The sequence below is a fragment of the Suncus etruscus genome, chromosome 16 (assembly GCF_024139225.1).
Source record: "Suncus etruscus isolate mSunEtr1 chromosome 16, mSunEtr1.pri.cur, whole genome shotgun sequence".
NCBI lineage: Eukaryota > Metazoa > Chordata > Mammalia > Eulipotyphla > Soricidae > Suncus > Suncus etruscus.
Window position 1 is genome coordinate 60,566,752 of NC_064863.1, and position 23,529 is coordinate 60,590,280.

The 23,529-nt window shown below is 39.1% G+C and overlaps 1 protein-coding gene across 2 annotated transcripts in view; it reads left to right on the top strand.

Moving 5' to 3' along the window:
* Positions 1-23,529, top strand: part of SLC4A4 (solute carrier family 4 member 4) — a 468,271-nt gene that overhangs the window by 54,571 nt on the left and 390,171 nt on the right. For both annotated transcript variants that reach the window (XM_049789908.1, XM_049789909.1), the window contains exon 2: positions 22,265-22,338. In XM_049789908.1, coding sequence (XP_049645865.1) covers positions 22,266-22,338 — 73 coding nt within the window. In that variant the 5' untranslated portion in view covers position 22,265. The remainder of the gene's footprint in view (positions 1-22,264; positions 22,339-23,529) is intronic.

The following is a 23,529-nucleotide window of genomic DNA, read 5'->3' on the forward strand; positions in this document are numbered from 1 at the left end:
CAGCTCATGAGTGTAATATCTGCACACACATGTCACCCACATCTCCCCTCTAAGGATGTTTACCTTTTTACTTTAACTCAGGGATCTGTTCTGGGTCTCTCTCTACCTTTGAGGCATCTTGCACTTTCCTTTGCATATGTCACTCACTCTCTCTTATCCTTTCCCTCTCCTTCCCCATTAGGACCAGTAAAATCTGTTTGTATTCATGTGTTCCTGCTAGTTGAACTCTATGGCTCCTAAAGTGTAAATTTGAATCACAAATGTTAAGCCATCTACAAATCAAGCCCATAAACTTTTCTTGGTACCTACTTATTACTAAACTATTTGGCACTAACACTAAATTTACTAATTTATTTGGCACCTCCTAATGCTAAATATTGCCATCCCTGAGGAAAATTTAGGTAGGCAAGTATTCAGGTGGAAAGGACTTGAGTCATGAACTTCAAGGCTAATTTGGCAGCAGATAATAAAGATCGTATGAATATGTTAATGCAGATTGGCCTCTTTTCGGAGCACCTTGCTTAGTTGTACCTTCACAAGTCTGAAGTCAGATAACACTCTGGATAGATCTTCTAAGGTGTGTCAGCCCACTGCTTGATTCACAGACACAGGACTGGATCAGGTTCTAGCAGGGCTCCTATAGAATTACCTGTAACTTTTGTGTCATCATACCTCTAATATATAGTCAGTCTTCTTGGGGGTTCTCAGAAGGCCTGAGTGGAAGTAGGTCCCAGGGAGCATCTTGAATGGAGTGTGCATAGATGACAAAGATTTTAAAGGAAAAAAAAAACCTGTAAGCTTGAGGAAATCTCACTCCTGCTCCATTCCTTCCAGTGGTTTCTAGTTGCTTAAGAGTAAATGTCAGAGCTCCTAGAGTGACCTCCTACCCAGGCCATTCAGCCTGCCTTGCCTTATTTTTACCTCAGTGACCTTATCTCCTCTCTAGTTCACTCTCCTCTCATCTTTGGCCTCCTTAATAGTTCAAGAATCTACCAAACTTGCTCTTGCTTTAAGGCAGGGGTCTCATACTCAATTTACCTGGGGGCCACAGGAGGCAAAGTAGGGGTGATCCTTGAGTGCAAAGTCAGTAGTAAACCTTGAACATTGGGGGGTGTGACCCAAATAACTAAAACAAAACAAAACAAAAAAAGATTCCTCTAGGACAGGGCCACAAAATGTTGTACGGAGGGCCATTTGCGACCCGTGGGCCGCGAGTTTGAGACCCCTGCTTTAAGGTCTCTGTACTTATCTCTAAAGATTCATTTCCTCACTTCTTTACTTCTTTCTGGTTTTTGCTCAACTGGCACTCACTGAGACGTTCCCTTAATTATATGATTAAGACAACTCCTCTGCTTTTGCTCTGTCCGACCAACATTTCCCACATTTCTCTCTTATTTATATTTTCTATTGCAGTATACATAGAACATAGACATTATAACATTTTAGAATATGGTCTTCTAATATGTAGTATATGTTCTAATGCAGTTTACTTTTAAAAAGTGTCAATTTTTTTCCATGCACTTAATAGTAGAGCATAGTAAGTAGACTCATAGAAGACTCAAAAAATTGGTCAAGAACAATAACTATATTGAGTGAAATTCTGGAAAATTGATCAGAAGTATACAACAGGAGATTCCTTGGGGAAAAATGAAAAATCAAATTATAAAATTATTGTGGAGAAAAGCCTTTACGTGTGTGTGTGTGTGTGTGTTTGTGTGTGTGAATACCAAGATCATTTTTATTAAAACTTATTTTGAAAGATGTGAGGGGAAAGAGAAGTTTGTCTTTAAGGCAGAACACAGGATTCTCTGAGTAAAAATAAGCAAGCAAAGAAACAGACAAGCAAGTGAGATCCTTGATCAAGGGAGAATACATGTTTGAAGAGAAGGCTGTAAAGAGACATTTTGTAAGGAAAAATATTAGACAACTGTCTTCATTGTTCATGTAGTAGTGAATCATGCTCATAAATTTTATGAGATAAATGATGTTTTTCTGTCTTATAGTGTAGCTCGTTTGGTGAGTGATGCTCTCTTCGAAATCTTGATGCAGTTGACCCTTGATATGCTTGGATATAACAATTATAATTTCAGCTATTTTCTGGCAACTTGAAAGGTTTGGCCTCCCAGCCATTAGTACTTTCTTGAGATACGTGTAGTGAGCTGCTCTGTCATTGGTGACCCCAGATTTAGCCTTGAGGTTGGTTCTACCCACTGTACCATACATCTTCCTGATGCTTTTTTTCCCTTGAGAATTGAGAAGTGCAGAGAGTTAGAATTGATCATCTGTTGAATCATAGATAACATGCTGCAGTGAGATGTTTGTAAAATTGTGCATTTACATAACAGAATTAGGGAGAAGATGTTTCCTGAATGTCTAGGGTAGACATTCTGGCTATCAACTTTGTTCTTTTGACACAGGTTTCTAAAGAGTTTGAATAGATGGATCAAATAAGTTAAAGAGAGGGATTTGGCTCTATGACATATGGTAGTTGAGAGGACAGAGTGTTGAAGCCAATATTTGGATTTGAATACTGACTTTGAGAGTTATTAGGTATGTGATTTTGGAAAGTTATTTTGTCTCTTTATGTGTTAAACAAATGATGAAATTGGCACATTTGCTATTACATTTTCTAGAGAATTAGATGAATTAATGATGTAAAGCATTAAAAAACCTTGTCCTTGTATTTAATTAAGTATTTATTATTCACAAAGTTTTGATAGTTGAGTTTTAATATAATATTTCAATATCAGTCCACCAGTTAACTTCCTTCTACCAATGTTACCACATTCCATCCCCATCCCCTACCTGCCACTTTGATAAATTCATTATAAAGTTCAGTGGTTGTAGCTTAGATCTCATGTTTTCAGTGTTGTTGAATATATGTTTTGGATTTAGAGCTCTACCACTCTTCCCTATCACCAATATAATTGACACTCAAATCCCTGTTCCCCCTTACTTCCATTTCTCATCTTCTTCCTCCTCTCCTTAATTTTTTCCCTTCTTTATTCTTCCCCTCATTAAACTTTGGGTTCAAGGGTGATCAAGAGATCCTCCCTTTATTACATTACATTTCCTTATCTACTATTCTATAAAGTGCAGATAAGTGAGATTTTTCTGCGCTTATCTTTCTTCTTTTGGCTTTTTCCAGTTCCAACCGGGTTATATCAAATTGCATGATTTCATTGCTTCTTGCAACTGCATAGTATTTCACTGCAAATATATGTACATATATCATAGCTATTTATATGTTCTACATATATATAATACACCATCATAATCCAATCATCTATTTGTGTGCACAAGTTTTTTAATGAGCATGTTTATGTCCTGAGGTTGGATGTCCACAGTGCAGTTTCTGGGTCATATGTCAGTAAGGTGGTTTTAACCTTAGTGATAATGATAAGCACATAGTAAGTTTCATACAAGGATTTTTTTTATATGAATGGCATTTATTTGGGAGACCTGTTAGTGAATGCTTTAATCTTCTGCAACTAGTCACACCAACATAGGGAAAGTGTTAGTGTAAAGTAAAATCTGAAGTTGTAAGAAGGCATATTTAAGTTAAGCAATTTGAAAAAAAAATTATTTTTATTTTTTAATATTTTTTATTTAAACACCTTGATTACATACATGATTGTATTTGGGTTTCAGTCATGTAAAGAACACCACCCACCACCAGTGCAACATTCCCATCACCAATGTCCCAAATCTCCCTCCTCCCCACCCAACCCCTGCCTGTACTCTAGACAGGCTTTCTATTTCCCTCATACATTCTCATTATTAGGACAGTTCAAAATGTAGTTATTTCTCTAACTAAACTCATCCCTGCTTGTGGTGAGCTTCATGAGGTGAGCTGGAACTTCCAGCTCTTCTCTCTTTTGTGTCTGAAAATTATTATTGCAAGAATGTCTTTCATTTTTCTTAAAACCCATAGATGAGTGAGACCATTCTGCGTTTTTCTCTCTCTCTCACTTATGAAAAAACATTTTTAAAGGTAATTCCTTTATTGAGTGAGTTGTAGTGATTAAAAATCATAACTCCTGAGTTATGCTGCCTTCCCAGTTTTTTCTCACTCTGTATATTTTTTGTAGACTATTTATGTACAGATTACAGCCCTAAAATAGATTTATAAAAGCTTCCTATGGTAGTTGTGATGAGAATTCATTGAATAGAATAACCATTATAAAGTTCTTATTACAATACCTAGCTGGCACGAAGTGTTTAAAAGTGAGAGTTAAAAAATTAATTGATGATAGAAATTCCTTGTTCCAGTCTCATTATTATGGTTATCAAAATTCTTTAGTGGACACCCCTCAGCCCTCTCCTATAGCTGAGCCAGCTGGACAGAATCTTGCAGCATCAGTGCATAATGTTTAGCACAGTGCCTTGCATATAGCAAAAGCTCTATAAATTGCCAGGAACCTATTCCTAGCAGTGTGCATAAGATGTGAACATTATGGCTGCCATGTTGGGTAGAGGCAATAAGGTGGATATTTTCCTCATATATTAGTTTGGGTTGTTAGAGGTGGATAGGTCAGTGTGGGGCTTGATCAGGTTCCACGCAACTCACAAAAGCAAGTCTTGGAAGGACCTACTGTTTCATCCACCTGTCAACCTGGATCTAATCTGGAATCACTATTAAAATTCACAATCAATACATGCAAAATTGCAGTCTACAATGAAATATATACATTAACTGGATTTCAGTTATTTGCTGTCCTTCTAATAACTGCAAATAATTAATACTGCTAATATTTAAAGGTGAAGTTTGGCTTAAATTTCCAAAGCTTAAGGTTTATACGACATTTCAAATTCTCATTTCCTTTTGTAGGTTGCTCTCACCAGCTTTACCTGGACAAATTATAGACTTTTATTTGTCCAGCAGGTTTGAGGTACAAAATTGGGCTCTCTCATAAATCTTCATGCTTATTCTGGGTTTTGAGAGCAATTTAATCTGTAATTTAATTTTAAATCTATTCACTTATCTATTCATTGAACAAACATTTACTAAGAATCTTCTATGGAGCATGTCCATAAACTTCTCAACTTGAATTTATGCTGTCTCTCTAAATGATACTGTTATAAGCTGTGAGAAGAGTTTAAATCTATTTTTCCTGAGCCCCTCAAGGTATGGCCAGAAATCTTTCTCAGTGACTTTCTTCCAACTGGTCAGGATGGTTCAATGTTAGGCCTGATGATCAATGCAATTATCTTTGCCTCTTGCTTCAACGTGAGAGTCCTTACTATTTCTGCTGGAGTTTCACATAAGATCTGAACCTGTGTCAGCTTTCTTCTGAGCTTAGATTTTCACTTTTTCAGTGCTTCATAGCTTATCTGCAGTGTTTGGATTTGCTGGTCTCAAGGGCTCTTCTTGGGCTATACCTCGTGTTCTTAGGGGCTCCAGTACTGTGCCAACTGATGCTTTTTCCATGTGATGCTGGGAGTCTAACCTGTGTTGGGTAATTGCAAAATATATGTCATAATCATTGTATTATCTACCAAGCCCTAAAGTGTTTAAGTTTTAAAGTTAGCCAATAAGAAAAGAATTAGATAGTTTAATTCTTTTTTAGAAAATTAAATTTTTTTTATTTTTAGACATGATGGTTTACAGAGTTGCTCTCAATACAGTTCTTTCTAGCATTCAGTATTCCAATGCCAATCCCTCCATCCTTGTCATCAGTTTCCAAACTTCCCCAAAGCCTCCCTCTTGACAGGTACAAATAATTTACCTCATATTTTTTGGTACAGCTAAATGTAAGAAAATTATTGAAAAAAATTACATTATAGAAAGTATGTAAAATTGTCATATCTTGACAATATCTTGTCATATCTTGAAGAGGCCAGCTCTTCCCGGGTATGGGGTTAGGGGACACCCCATCCTGGAGGTCTACTCCCTAGCTTGGGGGGTGCTGGGGAGCTTGGCAGGCCTCCAGCCATTCCCCTATTTCCCCCTGGACTCTAGGACTTTCCTGGGTGCCGGCTCAGGTGGCCTGAAGTGGGTTCCAGTTGGACTCTTTTAGGGGTCCTCAGGCTTCCCCCCTCCCTACTCTAGCAGGGAGGAGCATGGGGTGGGGCTGGGCAGATATCTGGCTTCCAGTTCCTTGATCCTGGAGGCCAGTTCTTCCCAGGTATGGGGTTAGGGGACACCCCATCCCGGAGGCCTACTCCCTAGCTTGGGGGGAGCTGGGAGGCTTGGCAGGCCTCCAGCCATTCCCTTATTTCTCCCCTTTATTCCAGGCCTTCCTTGATTGCCAGCTCAGGTAGACTCTATAGTGGTCCTCAGGCTTTCCCTCTTTCTCTCCCTACACTAAGCAGGGGACACATGGGGTGGAGGGCAGGCCGATGCAGCACTGGTGTATGTTGGGACATTCACTGGTAATTTTTTTTTCTCTCATTGGTCTCCATTTTAAAAACCGCTCAGGGGCTAGCCGTATTATATATATTCAAAATAAAAATGAAAGGATGGACTCTCAGGCTGGGAAGAGACCAGTTTGTGTGGGGGTACCATATATATTCAAAATAAAAATGAGAGGATGGACTCTCAGGCTGGGAAGAGACCAGTACTCTTTTCCTACTTGTTTACTCACAGTGGCCTCTTGGCCTCTTCCTTCCTTCATTGTGTAACTGTGGTTGCTACCATACTAGGTTTCTGATTAGTTCCCACAAACGGTGACACTTGAGTCCACTGTCTTAAGTTAGATTGCTTATTTTCTCCACTTTTTATCTTTTCCCCTCTTTGTGAACTGTTCAATAAGGTATTTTGGTGAGAGTCCCTCTTTCTGTTTCTTTCCCTTTGTTATTTGTTAAATAAGGAAGTTTGTAGAAGTGTCCCTCCATTTAACATTTTATATAAAAACCAAGTCAATTGGATTGTTGGACTTGTTCTAGCATCCCTATAGGCACCAATCTCGCCATGTGATACTGTTCTTCCTTTGCATAGGCACATTAAAATGGGAAATTATATACAAACACGTTCTTATCTTATAGAGATGGAAACACACAAATCTTGTAATACAGTAGGACCTTACACCCTGAACATTGTCATAAAGACCTGGCTCATGTCTTGAAAGAATGGGCATTGTCCATTTACCCCTGAACCAGGGATGCCATCTACAAAAGAACCATGGTTGTGTACTACATCACCTGAAAGCAAACCTCTACCAGGGAAGACCCTACCACTGCTCTGGCATAAACCTATTCAACAGAGACTTCCCTTTAACACCCAGAGAACTTAACAACAATAACAACCTGCTTTAAAGACTGAGCTCTCTGCATCACCCTCTAATTGTGAGTGAAACTAAAGAGTGCTCCACATCATCCTGACTCATATGGGATATGGACATATTTCGAGATCCTTGGCTACAGAAACCTGACACAAACAACAGTGACTGTGTGTTAAATAGAGGTGTTGGCACTACAGACAATGACTTGGATTGGACAACCAAATATACCTGAAGCCTAGAGTTGGTCTTGTGCCAGAAGACTTCAGGGGTAAGGTCTCCTTATATTTGGGCCAAGGCTTTTTCTTTCCATCTCCCCTGTATTTTGCTGGGCCTATGCAAACGATTTCCACACTGGCACAGTCTTTGCTGTGCTCCTTTGACTCATTCTTAATGAATTATTGTATTATGATCAATTGTGTCAACAATACTACAGCTTTTAATGTTAAAGGAGTCGCATAAATTATGTGGCTTTGGATTGCTTTGTGTAAGAGATATTATAATGTACTAAAATCTGGGGGCTCAAGGGACAAAGTAAATGTACATGTTAAAATAAATAAAGAAAAAAATTGTCATATCTTGCCATGTGGTCATTATGTTACTGTCTGAAGATTTACTAAGCTGTTACTTGCTAGTTGAGTATTCTGTTGTTGGTTTTGTTTATTGTGCTCATGTGGCCTCATGATAATTTCACATCTAATTTGGTGCATTCCTACTGAGCAGTCATGCTTAAAATTATGAGCGCTTACAAGGCCACAGGGTCCAGGACTTCGAGGATCTGTGGGCCGATGAGCTCATATGGCGACAGTAGCTATTCATGGCTGTGGCTGCTAGGAATTCTAGAAGTATAGAGGAAGCCCTCCCTAGCTCAAGCTGTCCTTGGAGATGTTAGTCACAAAACCAGAATATCTGAAGTTAAAATTATTATTAAAAATCCCCTTAATTCATCCACATATCTAATACCTTTTTAGAGTATACAGTATAGTCAGTTCTCTGCATTTTGTGGAAAATAGACTGTTTTTGAGTTGGAAATCAGACATAATATATTCAGGTGTTGAGTAATCATGTGCCACTTAAGGATGGGTATGTTTTCTGAGAAATATGTCAGAATATGTCCTTGTTATTCAAACATCCTAAAGTATAACTACATAAACCTGTATTATGAGCACACTATCCGCCTTTATTGTAGATGGGCTTCTTAAATGTTTTCCACTCATGATCCCTTTTTGCCTGAGATATTGTTATGAAACCCCCAGTATATAAAATAGGTATATGTATATGAACCGAATATTTACTGATAATAAATCACGGAGAAATTGATCTGAAAATACCTGCTGTCTAGAGTCACAGAACTGGTTGTCAGTCAGGTTAAGAAGCTAGGGTATGTGTTTTCTGTTGTTGAATTGAGTATACTCATTCACCAGTATTTAATAAATTATTGCTATGTGTAGCAGACATACTTGACACTAGAGATACAGGAAGATGATTCCTGTTCTCAGCACATAATGGAGTAAGGATGCTGCTGTGGTGTTCATTCAAGTGGTGTGAAATGCCAATGGCACTGCTCTATAGTGGTGTTGTTTGAAAATCAGGCATAATTAGGGCCAGTGAGAATGGAAGAAATAGCACTTTACTTCTTGTGGAAAAGTGTGCTGAGCGTGCAGAGAGGGCTCTGGAAAGGTTTGAGTGGATCTTGATGAATAGATAAACTAAAAAGTATGTCAATTAGGATAAATTGCTTGTAGATAAGTCTTGATAGTCTCTTCACAGAATGATATAATACAGGCGAGAGCTAGACCTAACCTAAGTGTGGAAGCCTTAAATTCCATTAGGTGCTCTTTGGAATCATTTAAAATATAGTGAATAGCTAATGAATTTTCTTTAAAATTTGATATCATTCTTATAACAGCTGTATTTTTTTTTGTTTGTTTTTTGGGCCACACCCGGTAACGCTCAGGGGTTACTCCTGGCTATGTGCTCAGAAGTTGCTCCTGGCTTGGGGGACCATATGGGACACCGGGGGATCGAACCGCGGTCCGTCCAAGGCTAGCGCAGGCAAGGCAGGCACCTTACTTTTAGCGCCACCGCCCGGCCCATAACAGCTGTATTTTATAAGTGGATGGACTGGATGGGAATATGTTCAGAGCTGAATAGATCAATTAGAAACAATTGATGTGAGGACATGAAGGACTGCAGATACCATGTACTTAATATTAAAAAATTGTAGTATAGGTAACAAATACAATAGTATTAAAGTTTATAGTATCACTGTACAGAGTTACTCTACCTCTATCAAAATTTCCATTCACTGTCTTTTTGTTATCTCTGGTCCTCTTTGCACACATACCTCTCACCTAAAAAAAAAAATCAGTTTTGTAAATCAAAGCCAGGAATTTGTTAATGTTACTATCTATTTCTTTTTTTTTTTTTTTTTTTTTTTTGGGCTACACCCGGAGGTGCTCAGGGGTTACTCCTGGCTGTCTGCTCAGAAATAGCTCCTGGCAGGCACGGGGGATCATATGGGACACCGGGATTTGAACCAACCACCTTTGGTCCTGGATCTGCTGCTTGCAAGGCAAACGCCGCTGTGCTATCTCTCCGGGCCCACTATCTATTTCTTTGTTTCAGTTTTCTATATTTCACAATGAGATCATTTAGTAACTACCTTTCTCCCTCTGACTCTTTCGCTCATCATGATGATCTCCAGTCCATTCACATTGCAGCAAACTGCATGATTTCATCTTTTCCTAACAGCTGCATAGTACTCCAGTGTGTCTTATAGTCACTTCTAAGTCTGGACTTGTTTGATCATACCTTGAGTAACAGTTGAAATGCACATTGGGTTTTAGGTCCAGTTTCTTTTTCTCTCACCTTTATTCTTTCTAGTTTGCATTTGTTACTCTGCTGCTGTTTGGGTCCCGGCTCTTGGCAGTGGTGAGAGAAAGTGAGAGGGTCTGAATTGTTCACTGCCACCTGCTTGTCTTCACATATGGCACTTCCCCAGCTATTTCATTTTACTAGTCCTCTCTTATTTACCCTAGAACCCTGGAATTGGAGCATTGATTGTTAAGAGTTAATACTTTATTTGATTAATTTCTCTTATGAAGAAAACATTGGAAAAATCAATGCTTCAAATAAGGCTTCTCAAAAAGGCTTTTCCACACTTCTTTAAAAGCAGAGTATTATGCTATGCCCATCACATAGTTGCCCCAATACCTTCACTACTGTCTACTGGGCATTTCATTCTGAGTGTAGTTTTGTCTATTCCCTTGCTTGGTTTCTTTATATTCTGTATATGGGAGAGATCACCATTTTTTTGTCCTTTTATTTTCTCCTCATTTTTCTCATTGTTACACCTTTCAAGTCCATCCAATTTGTTACAAATATCAACATTTAACTTTTGTTATTGCTTAGTAGTGTTCTGTTGTGTATAAATATACCATATCTTCTTTTCCACTCATCAGTCATTAGGCACTTGGGTTATCTTTATGCGTTTTTATATATCTTTATCTGTAAACAGTCCTACAGTGAACATAGGAGTGTTAATATTCTTTGGAATTAAAGTTGTATATTCTTTGGATAGATAGAAGTAGAGTTGCTGGATTACATAGTAAGTCTATTTTTACCATTTTGATAAACATACATGTTGATTTACAAAAAGGCCAGACCATTTTATATTCCTTCCAATAATGTATGAGGATTTATGTTTCTTCAGACCCCTGCCAACACTTGTTTCAGATTTGTGTTATAAGCTATTTTTACAGACATGAGAGGACTTTTTGTTGCCTTTTGGATTTGTATTTCTGTAACTAGTGATAAGTGATTGTGAGCAATTTGCTTTTTATTTTTAAATCTTGTCATTTAATTTAATTTAAAATTTTATTTTCTTGAAACCATTGTGATTTACAAAGTTCTTCATAGTTGGATTTCAGACATACAATAAATCACTGACAATCACACCACCAGTGTCAACCTTCCTCCACCAATATTCTCAGAGTGTATTCTATACCACCATTTGGCACCTGGCCTACCAGTATAACAGGCCCATTTTAAGTTTAGAATGTTATATTTTGGGTCACTTGATTCTACTTTTGTTTGGCTTGTATATTTTTGTTCTGACCTTTTGTCTCCACCAATGCACCTGAAAACACTTGGTACCAATTCTTTCATTCTTATTTTTCTTCTTAATTTTAAAATGCAGAAATATGAGTAAAACAAAGTAATTAGTGTCCCAAGGCTCTGTGAAAAAGGTGGGAGCTTTTTTTTTTTTTTAAAGATTAAAAAGGGATGGCAGTTTTTTGCATAGGTGCAGCAGAAGTTGGGGGAAAATAGAAAGGAAAAAACTTTGGCCTAAAAGCAGGGTGTCCCTACCCAGAAAGCATTCTGCCATAAGATCAACTACAGGCTCGGGGCATACTAAGTTGTCTAACCTCAAAGTCTTTCTTCATGGTCCCAGGAAAAGTTCTCCTTAATCATGATTGTTGCACTAAAGCTTCAGTAATTAGAGATCTTGGTTTTTGCACAGATCCTATGTAGAAGTCAGGGTGTCATGAAGGATCTTCTGGTTTCATCTCACTGCTAGGTGATAAGTCAGGAAAACCTGCTGAGAAAGCAAGTGTTCCTGCTTCCAAGTCTTACTGTGCCACATGAACCCACCCTGCTGCAAGTCAGTGCCAGGGCAACATTAGGGTCATCTCCTGCTCACTCTTTGCTGGGATTACTTGATATTTTCAGTTGCTAAATTTTATGAGGTTTCTTTGATGTGTTTGAGGTTAGTTCTTCATTGGATGCATGACCTGCAGATATTTTCTCCCATTTAGTAAGATATGAAAGTTGGACAGTTTAGGGGCTGGAGAGGTGGCACTAGAGGTAAGGTGTCTGCCTTGTAAGTGCTAGAGTAGACGGACCGCGGTTTGATCCCCCGGCGTCCCATATGGTCCCCCAAAGCCAGGAGCGATTTCTAAGTGCATAGCCAGGAGTAACCCCTGAGCATCAAATGGGTGTGGCCCAAAAACCAAAAAAAAAAAAAAGTTGACAGTTTAAAAGGAAGTCTTCTTTTTCTATTCCTAACAGAACATGTTCCAAGAAAACTTCAATAGGCAGTGATAAATTATTAACTAGTAGTGAGATTCACTATTCACCATGGAACTGTAGTCAGAAGCAACTGTGGTTTTCGCAGAAGCACATGAAAAGGGCCATGTAAAATATTAAAAGATCATACTTAATGGGAGAAAGTTAAATCAGGGTAATATTTGGAGTGGATCATGCAAGCCATTCCCTTTCCTCCCTTTATCTCTGTACCTCCCTTGAGGCTCCGTAACTTTGGAGATATTTGTAAATTTATAGACATATTTGAGAAACAACTGAGTGATTGCTTGTACACTTGGCCAGTTTTCTCTATTCTTAGCATTTTTACAAGATTTTAGTGCAATTTAAGAGTCACTGTACTTGCACTTATATCATCTACCAGACTTTTTTCAGATTTCCTCAGTTTTAGTTATACTAACTTCAGCATTTTGCATTAAGTTTTTTTTAAATAATTTTTATTGTGACCAAAAGTGATAGTGACAATTAATCAGGGCCATTCCCACCACCAGGGTTGTCCTCCCCTCACCCCTTTTTTAGGCAAGAGAATGAACAAAGCCAACTCGACAGGGATCCACTTTGCCCATTCCATGTTTTCTATCCTCAATACCACTGAATTGTCCTAACATGTCATTAAAAAATAAAAGACATATAAAAAGAATAATTCACTATATAAACTTGTGGTACTATTGTTTTTTTTTTTTTGTCAGCACAGTTTCTTGGAGAGTCATTCAATTTGTTTTGCCAATAGTTTCTTCTTCTCTATTGCTGAGCAGAGCAATATTCCGTGATATAGATTCCTGAGCTTATCTAACCATTCATGTGTTGGAAACAACTCTGTGCTAGTTGTACTTTATGGCTCTTCCAAAGAAAAGTGTCTTGAACATTTTTGCACAGGTTTTGAGTGCTCCTCCATTTTCACTTTTTTTGTGAGAAGTGCTGAAGAGTACAAATGAATTTTTAATACAGCTTATAATTCTAGAATTTTGTTTGGCTTCATACTGCTCTATATTCCATTTTCACCTTTTATCTAGTTCTCTGTCCAATGCTGCGTGCGGGGCTACCACCCCTTTTTTCCTGGCTCCAGGCCCATGTAAATTTCCAGACTGATTAGGGTACTCTTAAACTCTGCCAAGGGGATTTGTTTTAATTGCTGTCTGAACCCGGGGAGTAGCTTCTCTTTTCAGTCACCTGTGTGACTGAATGTCTCTTTATTGTAAATCCAGAGTTCCACCCATGTTTATGATTATACCAGCCACTGTGTTCAACCTTTTTTGCCTATGGAATCCAAAGCCCTCCAGGGTCCAGTCAAGTTTTGCTGGGAAATTTCAGCTTCATTTTCTTGTAGTTAACCTGCGTTGCCAAAAGATGGCAGTGCTCTTTGCAGCCTCTTAGATTGCCAATGCTCTCGTTTGCCTGTGCTTTGGAGACTTGAGATCATTCTTAATGTATAGGTTGAAAATGTGAACAGCGGATTTTTCCAAAGTAAAGTCACCGGCAAAACGCAGTACAGTTTAAAAAGTTTGAAAGAAAACATCATGCTTGCAAATGGTTAGTAGTGAAAATGCTTTCCCATTTCTCAAAAATGTTTTGAATAGGAAATAGAATTCCGAAATGCGTGCATGAGTGTTATAATTTTAGATGTCAGTACTGATTGTAGCATTCTGTGTAGCTCCTGAAAAAAGACCTGTGAAAGTGCTGATTTTGGTCTGCCATCTATCAACCAGCTAAGTTGCAGGGAACAAAAAAACTGCTTTTTGAGCTTTGAGATGGACAACACCTAGTCCTCAAGAAAAGTACCTAATGCACATATAAGTACAAATTTTATGGCGGCTATTGATAATAGTAATAAAAATTTCTTACTTCCCAATAGATATCTACTCCTCTGCATGAGTCATTTTGGTGTGTGCAGACATGTGCGTAAAGAACTGTTTAAACATTTTCTATGCACAGGAAAACTGTCGTAAAATGAGAGATAGTGGAGTGCAATGGATATTAAAAGCAGATAAAGCTGGTGAGAATACTCTGGGTTTAATTAAAATGTGATCTTCACTCAGAAACTTTAAGCTGAGTGTATGGAAAAAAATCTGTGTGTCCTGCAGGTAGGAACATGTGCAAAATTGGAGCTATTCTGCTCCTTTGGTGTCATCCCCTTGTGTCTTTTTGGAAGTAATCATAAAGTTCACTGTTAATACTGTCCATCTTCAGCTGAATAGGACCAGCTGGGCAAAGCCAGTCAGCTTGGCAGCAGATTTTACATGTTTGTTGTTAAGTCATTTTGGATGTCCCAGAATGATATATATTATAAGAAACCCCATGTTGGGTGTGTTCTTAAGACCCAGGGGGTCTGACTTCTACTGTAAGAAGTCCTATTTTTTTTAAGTGGAGAGCAGGGAGTAGAGGGGGGTGGGCTGGCCCTGGGATGGTGACTGCAAGCACCGCCGTGGATCCTACACAATGGTTAGTGTGAAAAGGTTGCAAAGTCTTAAGTACTGCTGCTGCTCTCATATAGTAGCTCCGAATACAGCTGCTGTTTAAGAGGACAAGGAAACAGGTGGCCCCACCACTAGCAACACCCCCATTATTAATCCATCCTTTGGCAAAAGATTTAAGTGAGAGGAGCATTGCACCGTAGAAAGTTAGAACCCTGAAACCAGGTGCTGTTACTGAGAGATATGAGAAGTGCTACCATGGGAGGCAAAGCACAGAAGGGATTCGGAGGGAGGTGAGAGGGCAAATGAGGCGAATCTCAAGGATAGCACATGCAAAGACCTTCAACCTTTAGCAGCACTCTGACAGCGCAGGCTTGTATTCTGAAACTTGTGTGCTGGCCGCCTGCCACTTGCTGACTGGCTGAGTGGCAGCTGCTTGCACCGTGTGGACTAGCTGTGGAGCACGTTGGCAGTTGGCATGGATGCTGGGGGTGGGAACTCAGGGGTGGAATGTAGATGGTGCCCAGGGTCCGGGGGCTGACAGTTTTGCACAAATGTTTCTAGTGCAATGCTTAAGTCTCCCTCAGAAGCCTGCTTGGTGATTAGGACCAGCTGGGCAGAGCCAGTTAGATTGGCAGCAGATTTTACATGTTTGTAGTTAAGCCATTTTGGGTGTCCCAGAATAATATATATTACAAGAAACCCCATGTTGGGTATATTCTTAAGACCCAGGGGTTTGACTTCTACTGTAAGAAATCCTATTGAAGGAAGGCGGTGTTGGTCCCATGTGGATTTTCATCTCAACTGCATTCACCCTTATTGCATGATGCTGGGAGAAGCTTCCAAGTCTATTCTGAACTTTGCCTCATGCTGGCGATGTGAACAGCCCTGGGATCTGTTTAGAAGCAGGTTCCTTCCCTTCTCAGTTTCCAGCCAATGTGGCTTATGTGAAAGGAACATGTTAAGAATGGATTTTGGACCTGATTGGAAACGAGAAGAGTTAGCTTCTTCCTGTGGAGAGGGGGAAAAAAATAAATAAACAGGTTGGGTCAGAGAACTAAAAGATAACTTAAAAGATAACTTCTCTTAACTAATAATAGCAAGTTACCGCAGAGAGGCAGGTCCAGATAGTGAACATTTTGGCATAAAGATGGAAACAAAGCTGTAAAATCTTGTTGTTGTGTAGAAGCCCAGACACATCAGGCTGGACTGGCTCTGGAGGAAGAAAGCCTTGTGCTGTGGGTGTGCAGGTTTTAGATTTTCAGCCTGCAACACTCAGTTTTTCCACTTCTAACATGGAAGAGGCTGCTTGCAGATGCTCAGCTTTGTCCCTTAGAAAGAACCAGGTTTCTAATTACTTGCTATGTATAGTCTTGGAGGGAATGTCAAATATGTATTAAAGAGCCAAGGAATGCTCCAATCATTGTTTTCCCTCAGATTTAGCTCAAGGACAGACCTCTGTTAGGCTGGGTGGGAGAGTTCTTCTAGGAAGAAGTTTTTTTGTGGCACTAGTATTTCCATTACCCCCTTCAATTGTGTATGGTTTTCTTCTCTTTCTTCCTCTTTGGTTGTTGTATGCAAATTTTGGAAAGGGTTTATGGACAAAGTCTGGACAATTTATTTAGGAAATGTGTAAAATATTTGTAAAAAAAAACTTTTGGAAGAGCTTGATTAATGGTGGGACACCGAAATGATGTTCCACAGGAAATTGTGTCAGATTAATAGGACTAGTAAGGATTAGCGCTGAGAAGACAAGTGAGCTATACTACTGTTTGTTTTCCAAGGGGGGAGACACGTATATTGTGTACGTGCAGTTTAAGACAGGACTCTAGGATTTTGTGTCTTGGAGGTCTTTTAAGAAAATTTCCTTTGTAAGTTGATACCCTTATCTTCGCCTACAAATGCTGTACAAAGGTTTCTTACCCTTTGCACCAACTCTCCTAAATTGCTAGAGGAAATCTTAAGTGTGAACATTTGCGATTGATTACTCTAAAGTTTGTGAACCTAGATACTCATCACTGTATCTCAATTGTCAGCTAGTGTGCCTGGCACATAGGTCCTCATGAAGTATTCACTGAGTGAATAAATGGAACAGAACGAAAATGGATGGAAAACTGTGGGTCTTTTTGTTTAATACTGTGTACAATATGATCCAAGTGCTTTCGTCACTGTCATCTGTAACCTCCATACTACCCATTCCTTTTTTCTTCTTCTCTGTTTCCCTCTTTCTCAAAGTGCATTTTCTTAGCAATCATGCTCTCCTCTTTTCTCAGTGTCTTATTATCACTTTTTCTTGGTGTTCCTCTTACTTCATTGACTGCTTTTGTCCCTCAGCTCTGCTTGTAAATGTTGGCATGCCTCAGCACTTGGTCTTAGGTCAGTGCTTTTATTTCTACATTTCTTCTTTAATTACCTAATTTAGCAATAGTTTCAGATACTAACATTATTAGTTGATTCCTCTACTAGTATCTGTAGCTGTATGCTCCTGAGTTTCAGATGTAGAATGGAGTTTTGTATTGATCCCAACCGTAACACAGTCAGGAACCCCCTCCCCCTAATTTCTTCAAAAATTTTTTGAGATGATTTATTTCCTGGTTTCTTTGATCCCTGCTATCCATTTTTTTTTTTTAACATAGCAACGATCCTTTGAAAAGGTAAAATAGTTGAAATCACTTTCCTTGTTAGAATTTTCCATGGCCTTTAAAACTTCTGAAATTCTAATTGCTTAACCTGCCTGCATTGCGTGGGTTCCCTCTGGTACTGTTAACTCTCATTAACCTCCTCTTTCTGTCCAACCTTACCACATTTCTTTTCCTGGAACATGGTAACCTTGTTTCCACCTTAGGGTTTTTGTCCTTGTGTTCCCTTTGCACTGAATGCTTTCCCTTAGATCTCAGATGCTTAGTTCCTTCCTATCTTTTCTTTCTCTGGTGAGAGTGGGGCCCCTGAGCTACAAGGTCTTACCCCAGCAGTGTTAGGGAAGATGTGGTGTTGGAGATAAAACCTGGGCCCCTAAGCATGCCTGACATGTTCTATAGTCCTTTGAACTATTCCCACCCCCATTTTGTCTTGCCTTGATTTTATTTCTGCAGAAGTCTCATTTGAATTACCTCCTCTGAGTAGCTTCCTGCTTTCTTTCATTTTCTTCGAAGCACTAATATGATCTAAAACAACTGTGCCCATCTACTTATTATTAATTTCTTTTTTACACTATTTTTCTTTCTTTTTTTTGCTTTTTTTTCTTTATTTAAACATCTTGATTACAAATATGATTGTGATTAGGTTTTAGTCATGTAAAGAACACCCCCCTTCAACGTTCCCACCACCAATGTCCCAAATCTCCCTCCATCCCACCCCATCCTCACCTGTACTCCAGACAGGCTTTCCAGTTCCCTCATTCATTCACATGATTATGGTAGTTCTCAGTGTAGTTATTTCTATAACTACACTCACCACTCTTTGTGGTGAGCTTCATGAAGTGAGCTGAAAGTTCCAGCCCTCCTCTCATTGTCTCTGAGGATTGTTGCAAAGATGACTTTTATTTTTCTTAAAACCCGTAGATGAGTGAGACTATTCTGCATCTCTCTCTCTCTCCCTCTGACTTATTTCACTCAGCATGATAGACTCCATGTACATCCATGTATAGGAAAATTTCATGACTTCATCTCTCCTGACGGCTGCATAATATTCCATTGTGTATATGTACCACATTTTCTTTAGCTATTTGTCTGTTGAAGGGCATCTTGGTTGTTTCCAGAGTCTGGCTATTGCGAATAGTGCTGCAATAAATATAGGTGTGAGGAAGGGGTTTTTGTATTGTATTCTTGTGTTCCTAGGGTATATCCCTAGGAGTGGAATAGCTGGGTCGAATAGGAGCTCAATTTACAGTTTTTGGAGAAATCTCCATATCGCTCTCCATAGAGGTTGGACTAGACGGAATTCCCACCAGCAGTGGATAAGAGTTCCTTTCTCTCCACATCCCCGCCAGCACCGATTGTTCTTATTCTTTGTGATGTGTGCCATACTCTGTGGTGTGAGATGGTATCTCATCGTTGTTTTGATTTGCATCTCCCTGATGATCAGTGATGAGGAACATTTTTTTCATGTGTCTTTTGGCCATTTGTATTTCTTTTTTTATCAAAGTGTCTATTCATTTCTTCTTCCCATTTTTTTTGATGGGATTAGATGTTTTTTCTTGTAAAGTTCTGTCAGTGCCCGTTATATTTTGGATATTAGCCCTTAAAGCACTCCTAGGGAAAAGGAAAATGGGAGTCATTACTTTCCCCAACTTTAAACTGTACTACAAAGCAATAGTTATCAAAACAGCATGGTATTGGAATAAAGATAGACCCTCAAGATCAGTGGAATAGGCTTGAGTTCTCAGACAATGTTCCCCAGACATACAATCACCCAATTTTTGACAAGGGAGCAAGAAATCCTAAGTGGAGCAGGGAAAACCTCTTCAACAAGTGGTGCTGGCAGAACTGATTAGCCACTTACAAAAAAGCGAACATAGACCCCAGTTAACATCATGTATGAAGGTAAAATCCAAATGGATTAAAGACCTTGATATCAGACCGGATACCATAAGGTATATAGAACAACACGTAGGTAAAACACTCCATGACATTGAGATTAAAGGCATCTTCAAGGAGGAAACTGCACTTTCCAAACAAGTGGAAGCAGAGATAAACAGATGGGAATACATTAAGCTGAGTAGCTTCTGCACCTCAAAAGAAATAGTGCCCAGGATACAAGAGCCACCCACCATGTGGGAGAAACTATTCACCCAATACCCATCAGATATAGGGCTAATATCCAAAATATACAGGGCACTGACTGAACTTTATTATTAATTTCTTAGGAATTTTATCTTTTTTACTTATGGGCAAGCTCCTCTCCCTCTAAAGAATGTCAAAAACATAGCAGACGATAAATATTTGCTAATTCAGTGACTATGCTGTATCATTTATTCCTTATGGAAACCCAAGAATCAGAGAGACTGGTAAGCGATTTGACTTAATTCTTCAAGGCATTTTCTTTTTTTGTTTTGTTTTGTTTTGTTTTGTGTTTTGTTTTTTGGTTTTTGGGCCACACCCAGCGGCGCTCAGGGGTTACTCCTGGCTATCTGCTCAGAAATAGCTCCTGGCAGGCACGGGGGACCATATGGGACACCGGGATTGGAACCAACCACCTTAGGTCCTGGATCGGCTGCTTGCAAGGCAAACACCACTGTGCTATCTCTCCCGGCCCCCAAGGCATTTTCTTTTAATGCAGTCTCGATTGCTGTTTTGATGACTTTATTTGCTTTACTTTTTTTTTTTTTTTTTTTTTGGTTTTTGGGCCACATCATATGATGATGCTCAGGGGTTACTCCTGGCTATATGCTCAGAAATTGCTCCTGGCTTGGGGACCACATGGAATGCCGGGGGATCGAACTGTGGTCTGCCTTAGGTTAGCGCCCATAAGACAAGCGCCCTACAGCTTGTGCCACCACTCTGGACCTTAGTTGCTTTACTTTTTATGTTTTAGTTTGAATTTAGGTAAGGGAAAAACACACACATAATGGAACTAATTCATCAGGCCTCACATCCCTGAAAGAAGAAATTCTGAATATATGCTAAGGACATTTAATGACTTTCTGATGGTATTGGTTACCAGTGAAGGTCAAGGCCAAAAAGAAAGTAGGACAGAAGAAAATACTTGAGGGTACTTATTAAACATTTAATTGATGAAAGGCAGACACTGAGTGTTTTATGTATGATACCTTATTTAAATCTCAGAATAATCCTAGGTATAAGGTTGGTATTGTTATTTTTATTATTTTTTATTTCTGAGCCATACCCTGTGGTTTTCAGGGCTCACTCCTGGCTTTGCACTCAGGGATCCTGGTGAGCTCAGGGGGCCATCTGGGGTGCCAGAAATCAAACCTGGATTGTCCACATGCAAAGAAAGTGTCCTGCCTGCTGTACTATCACTTCAGCCCTAAGGTTGAAATTATATCCCACAGTTATATATATATATGGGAACCTGAGGCACAGGAAAGTAAACTACATTACTTCAGGCAATACAAATTCAGGCAATACAAATACCAAGTACTAGAAATAGTTTTTTTATTTTTTTTTTTAACTTAGAGAGACTTGCCTGAGACTAGTGTTTAAAATTTTTTATGTTAAGATAGTTGTTTTGAGAGAATAAAATGCCCCTAAAATAGAAAGTAAAAAAATGTAAATACAGTGCATATCTACATAGTTTATAACAAAAAATCTGAAGCACGGGATAAGCTATATAGGCAATATGGAAAACAGACTTTTACTCTTCAGCGCCTGAGCATATAATTGGATGAATAGAATACAGAGTGAACATTTGGTTCTCTGGCAGAACTCATGCACGGTGTGACAGAGCAGCTGTCCCCAGAGAAACTTCTTTGTTTCTGGATGGGTAAGATACAAGTAGCATTTGAACAATTCAGGATTTCTTTTGGCTCTCACTATAAATAGTGCCCCTGGAATTCTGTATGTCAAAGTTAATGCAAAGTAAAAGAGCCACCGACTATGGAAATACATCCTAACTCATTTGATCAGCTAGAAATGTGTTTGGCATCGGGAGGCTATAAAAATGTAGTCATTGCTTGGATGCAGTCTGAGGTCTTATTTAGCATATGAAATTGTAGCTTCTGTTATGTAAGGAGGCAGGCAGGAGGAGAGCATACTGTAGCTACAAAAGGAAGACCTTCATGCCCTTCAGGGAAATGTTAACAGGATAGCTATACCAAGAGAGAAGTGATAAGACTGGAAAATGAATGAATGAATGGATGAGCTTATGTGTGTAACTTGTGGCTGTAGCCAGACTTCTGGATAATCTTGAGATGTCACATTTCTGTAAGGCCGGCATGTGACTCCAAAGCTTGCCACTCAAAAGAGAAGTCTGGGCTGTGCTGGTATGCTGGTATTAAGAGGCTGGCTGGAAGCACAGCTCCCACTGTTCACTAGCCTATCTCTCTTTCGCTTTCTGTGTGTGGGTGTGTGGGTGTGCATATGTGTGTGTGTGTGTGTGTGTGTGTGTATACATTTTCATGCAGTGGGTGTTTAAAGAGCTAAGCACTGAAGCTGGATTTTTACAAATGATCATCGCGAAAACTCCAGACACATCAAACTTCCTCTCTTGATATTTTTCCTTTTTTTTTTTTTTTTTGCTTTTATTTTGGCGTGTGTGCTTGAAAAATTACTAAAGGAAGAGCCCTCTACATCCAGCTAATGAGATTGAGATGCTTTTTTCTCACCTGTCCATGTGGGTTGCCCTCTCAAGGTTAGAACTGAAGCTATGTGGGACCAACGTATTCTCCAGCATCAGATATCAGATGAGAAGAGCTGTGTGAAGAAGTAGCAGGCACCCAGAGGAAGAGTGACTGTGCTCTGTTACCATGAACAACAGCGTGCAGGTTAACCTGCCCAAAAGCTGGGCTGCTTCAAGTGGCTCCCTGCAGGAGAAGTCTGAGCATTCTTTTTTTCTTTTTTATTACTATAGGATGGAGGATGAAGCTGTCCTGGACAGAGGTGCTTCCTTCCTTAAGCATGTATGTGATGAAGAAGAAGTAGAAGGTGAGCTTGTGGGTCTGGGAAAGTGTCTGTTCACATACGTATGACATGTAGACAATTGTACCCTTATATTTCATAAATTGTATTTTTTACTTAAAAATAAAAGTTTTCTCTACATTTTTCTTCAACCTAGTTTTAAGAACTTTTTAGGTCCAAGACATTATGATTCAGTATAGGACTTGCATGACCAAAAAAAGTACTCTTTTGAAGAAGATACTAATATTATCTGTGCTTCTGCAGCCAAGAGAAATAATTTGCCAGATAACATTCATTAGCTAATTACTATTTCAAGGATGCTTCTACATTTAGAGCACAGATTTTTAAATTTCTTTTAATATGATAGCTTGCGGGCTGCAGGAATTGATGTTGCAGAAGAAGAAATGATACCAGTGTTCCTGGAAAAATGGATCTAAGCTGAGACTATAAAGAGTTGTAATCCTGGATGGTTCTCAGGAAAAGATGAATAAACATTTTTATCTTAAAATACTCAGGGATCCCTTTGGCTACTGTTTCCCAGAGTCCATTTTTATCTAAATCAGAGCTAAATATTTGCTGGTGTTGATGTTTCCTCTTGCCTCAAGTTATGTTTTCTTTAGTCTCAATTTATTAATAATGAAGGCATGATATTCATTTCATAAGGACAAGGAAGGACTTACCATTTATTAGAATTATGTGTGTATATTAATATTTATAGTGAAATTTTAAAAATAGGACTTGCAGGCAGCAATCATATAGTTAAGTGAAACTTGCAGAGAAACTATACCATAAATTCTGCCCTTTCAATCACCTAAGATGATTTGTATCTGCTTTGGAACTCTAGTCAAATAACTACCATTTGACAAGTATTTAATGTTTGCTGAAAACTTGGACCAAAGAAGTGGTGGGATTGGAAAAGAAGAGTAGGTTCTGTGCTCTCTGGAGGGAATATTCAATTACACTGAACCTCAGCTCCTGGGCACAGATGCTTTTTTGCTACTTGGAGAAGTTTGAGTCGTGTGGCCTTTATGTTGTTTCTCACTTTTTCTTGGGAAGTTTCTTCTGACCACGTGTTGGAGTATTGGTTTTCCCCCTTCACTCCCTCCTTCCTGCGTTTATGCTCTTGAGACAGGCTCATAAGAACTTGATGCTAAGTTTCTTAGGAAAAAGGAAACACCAATGTTTTCTTTCACATTACTCTTTGGGCTCCTTGCACTT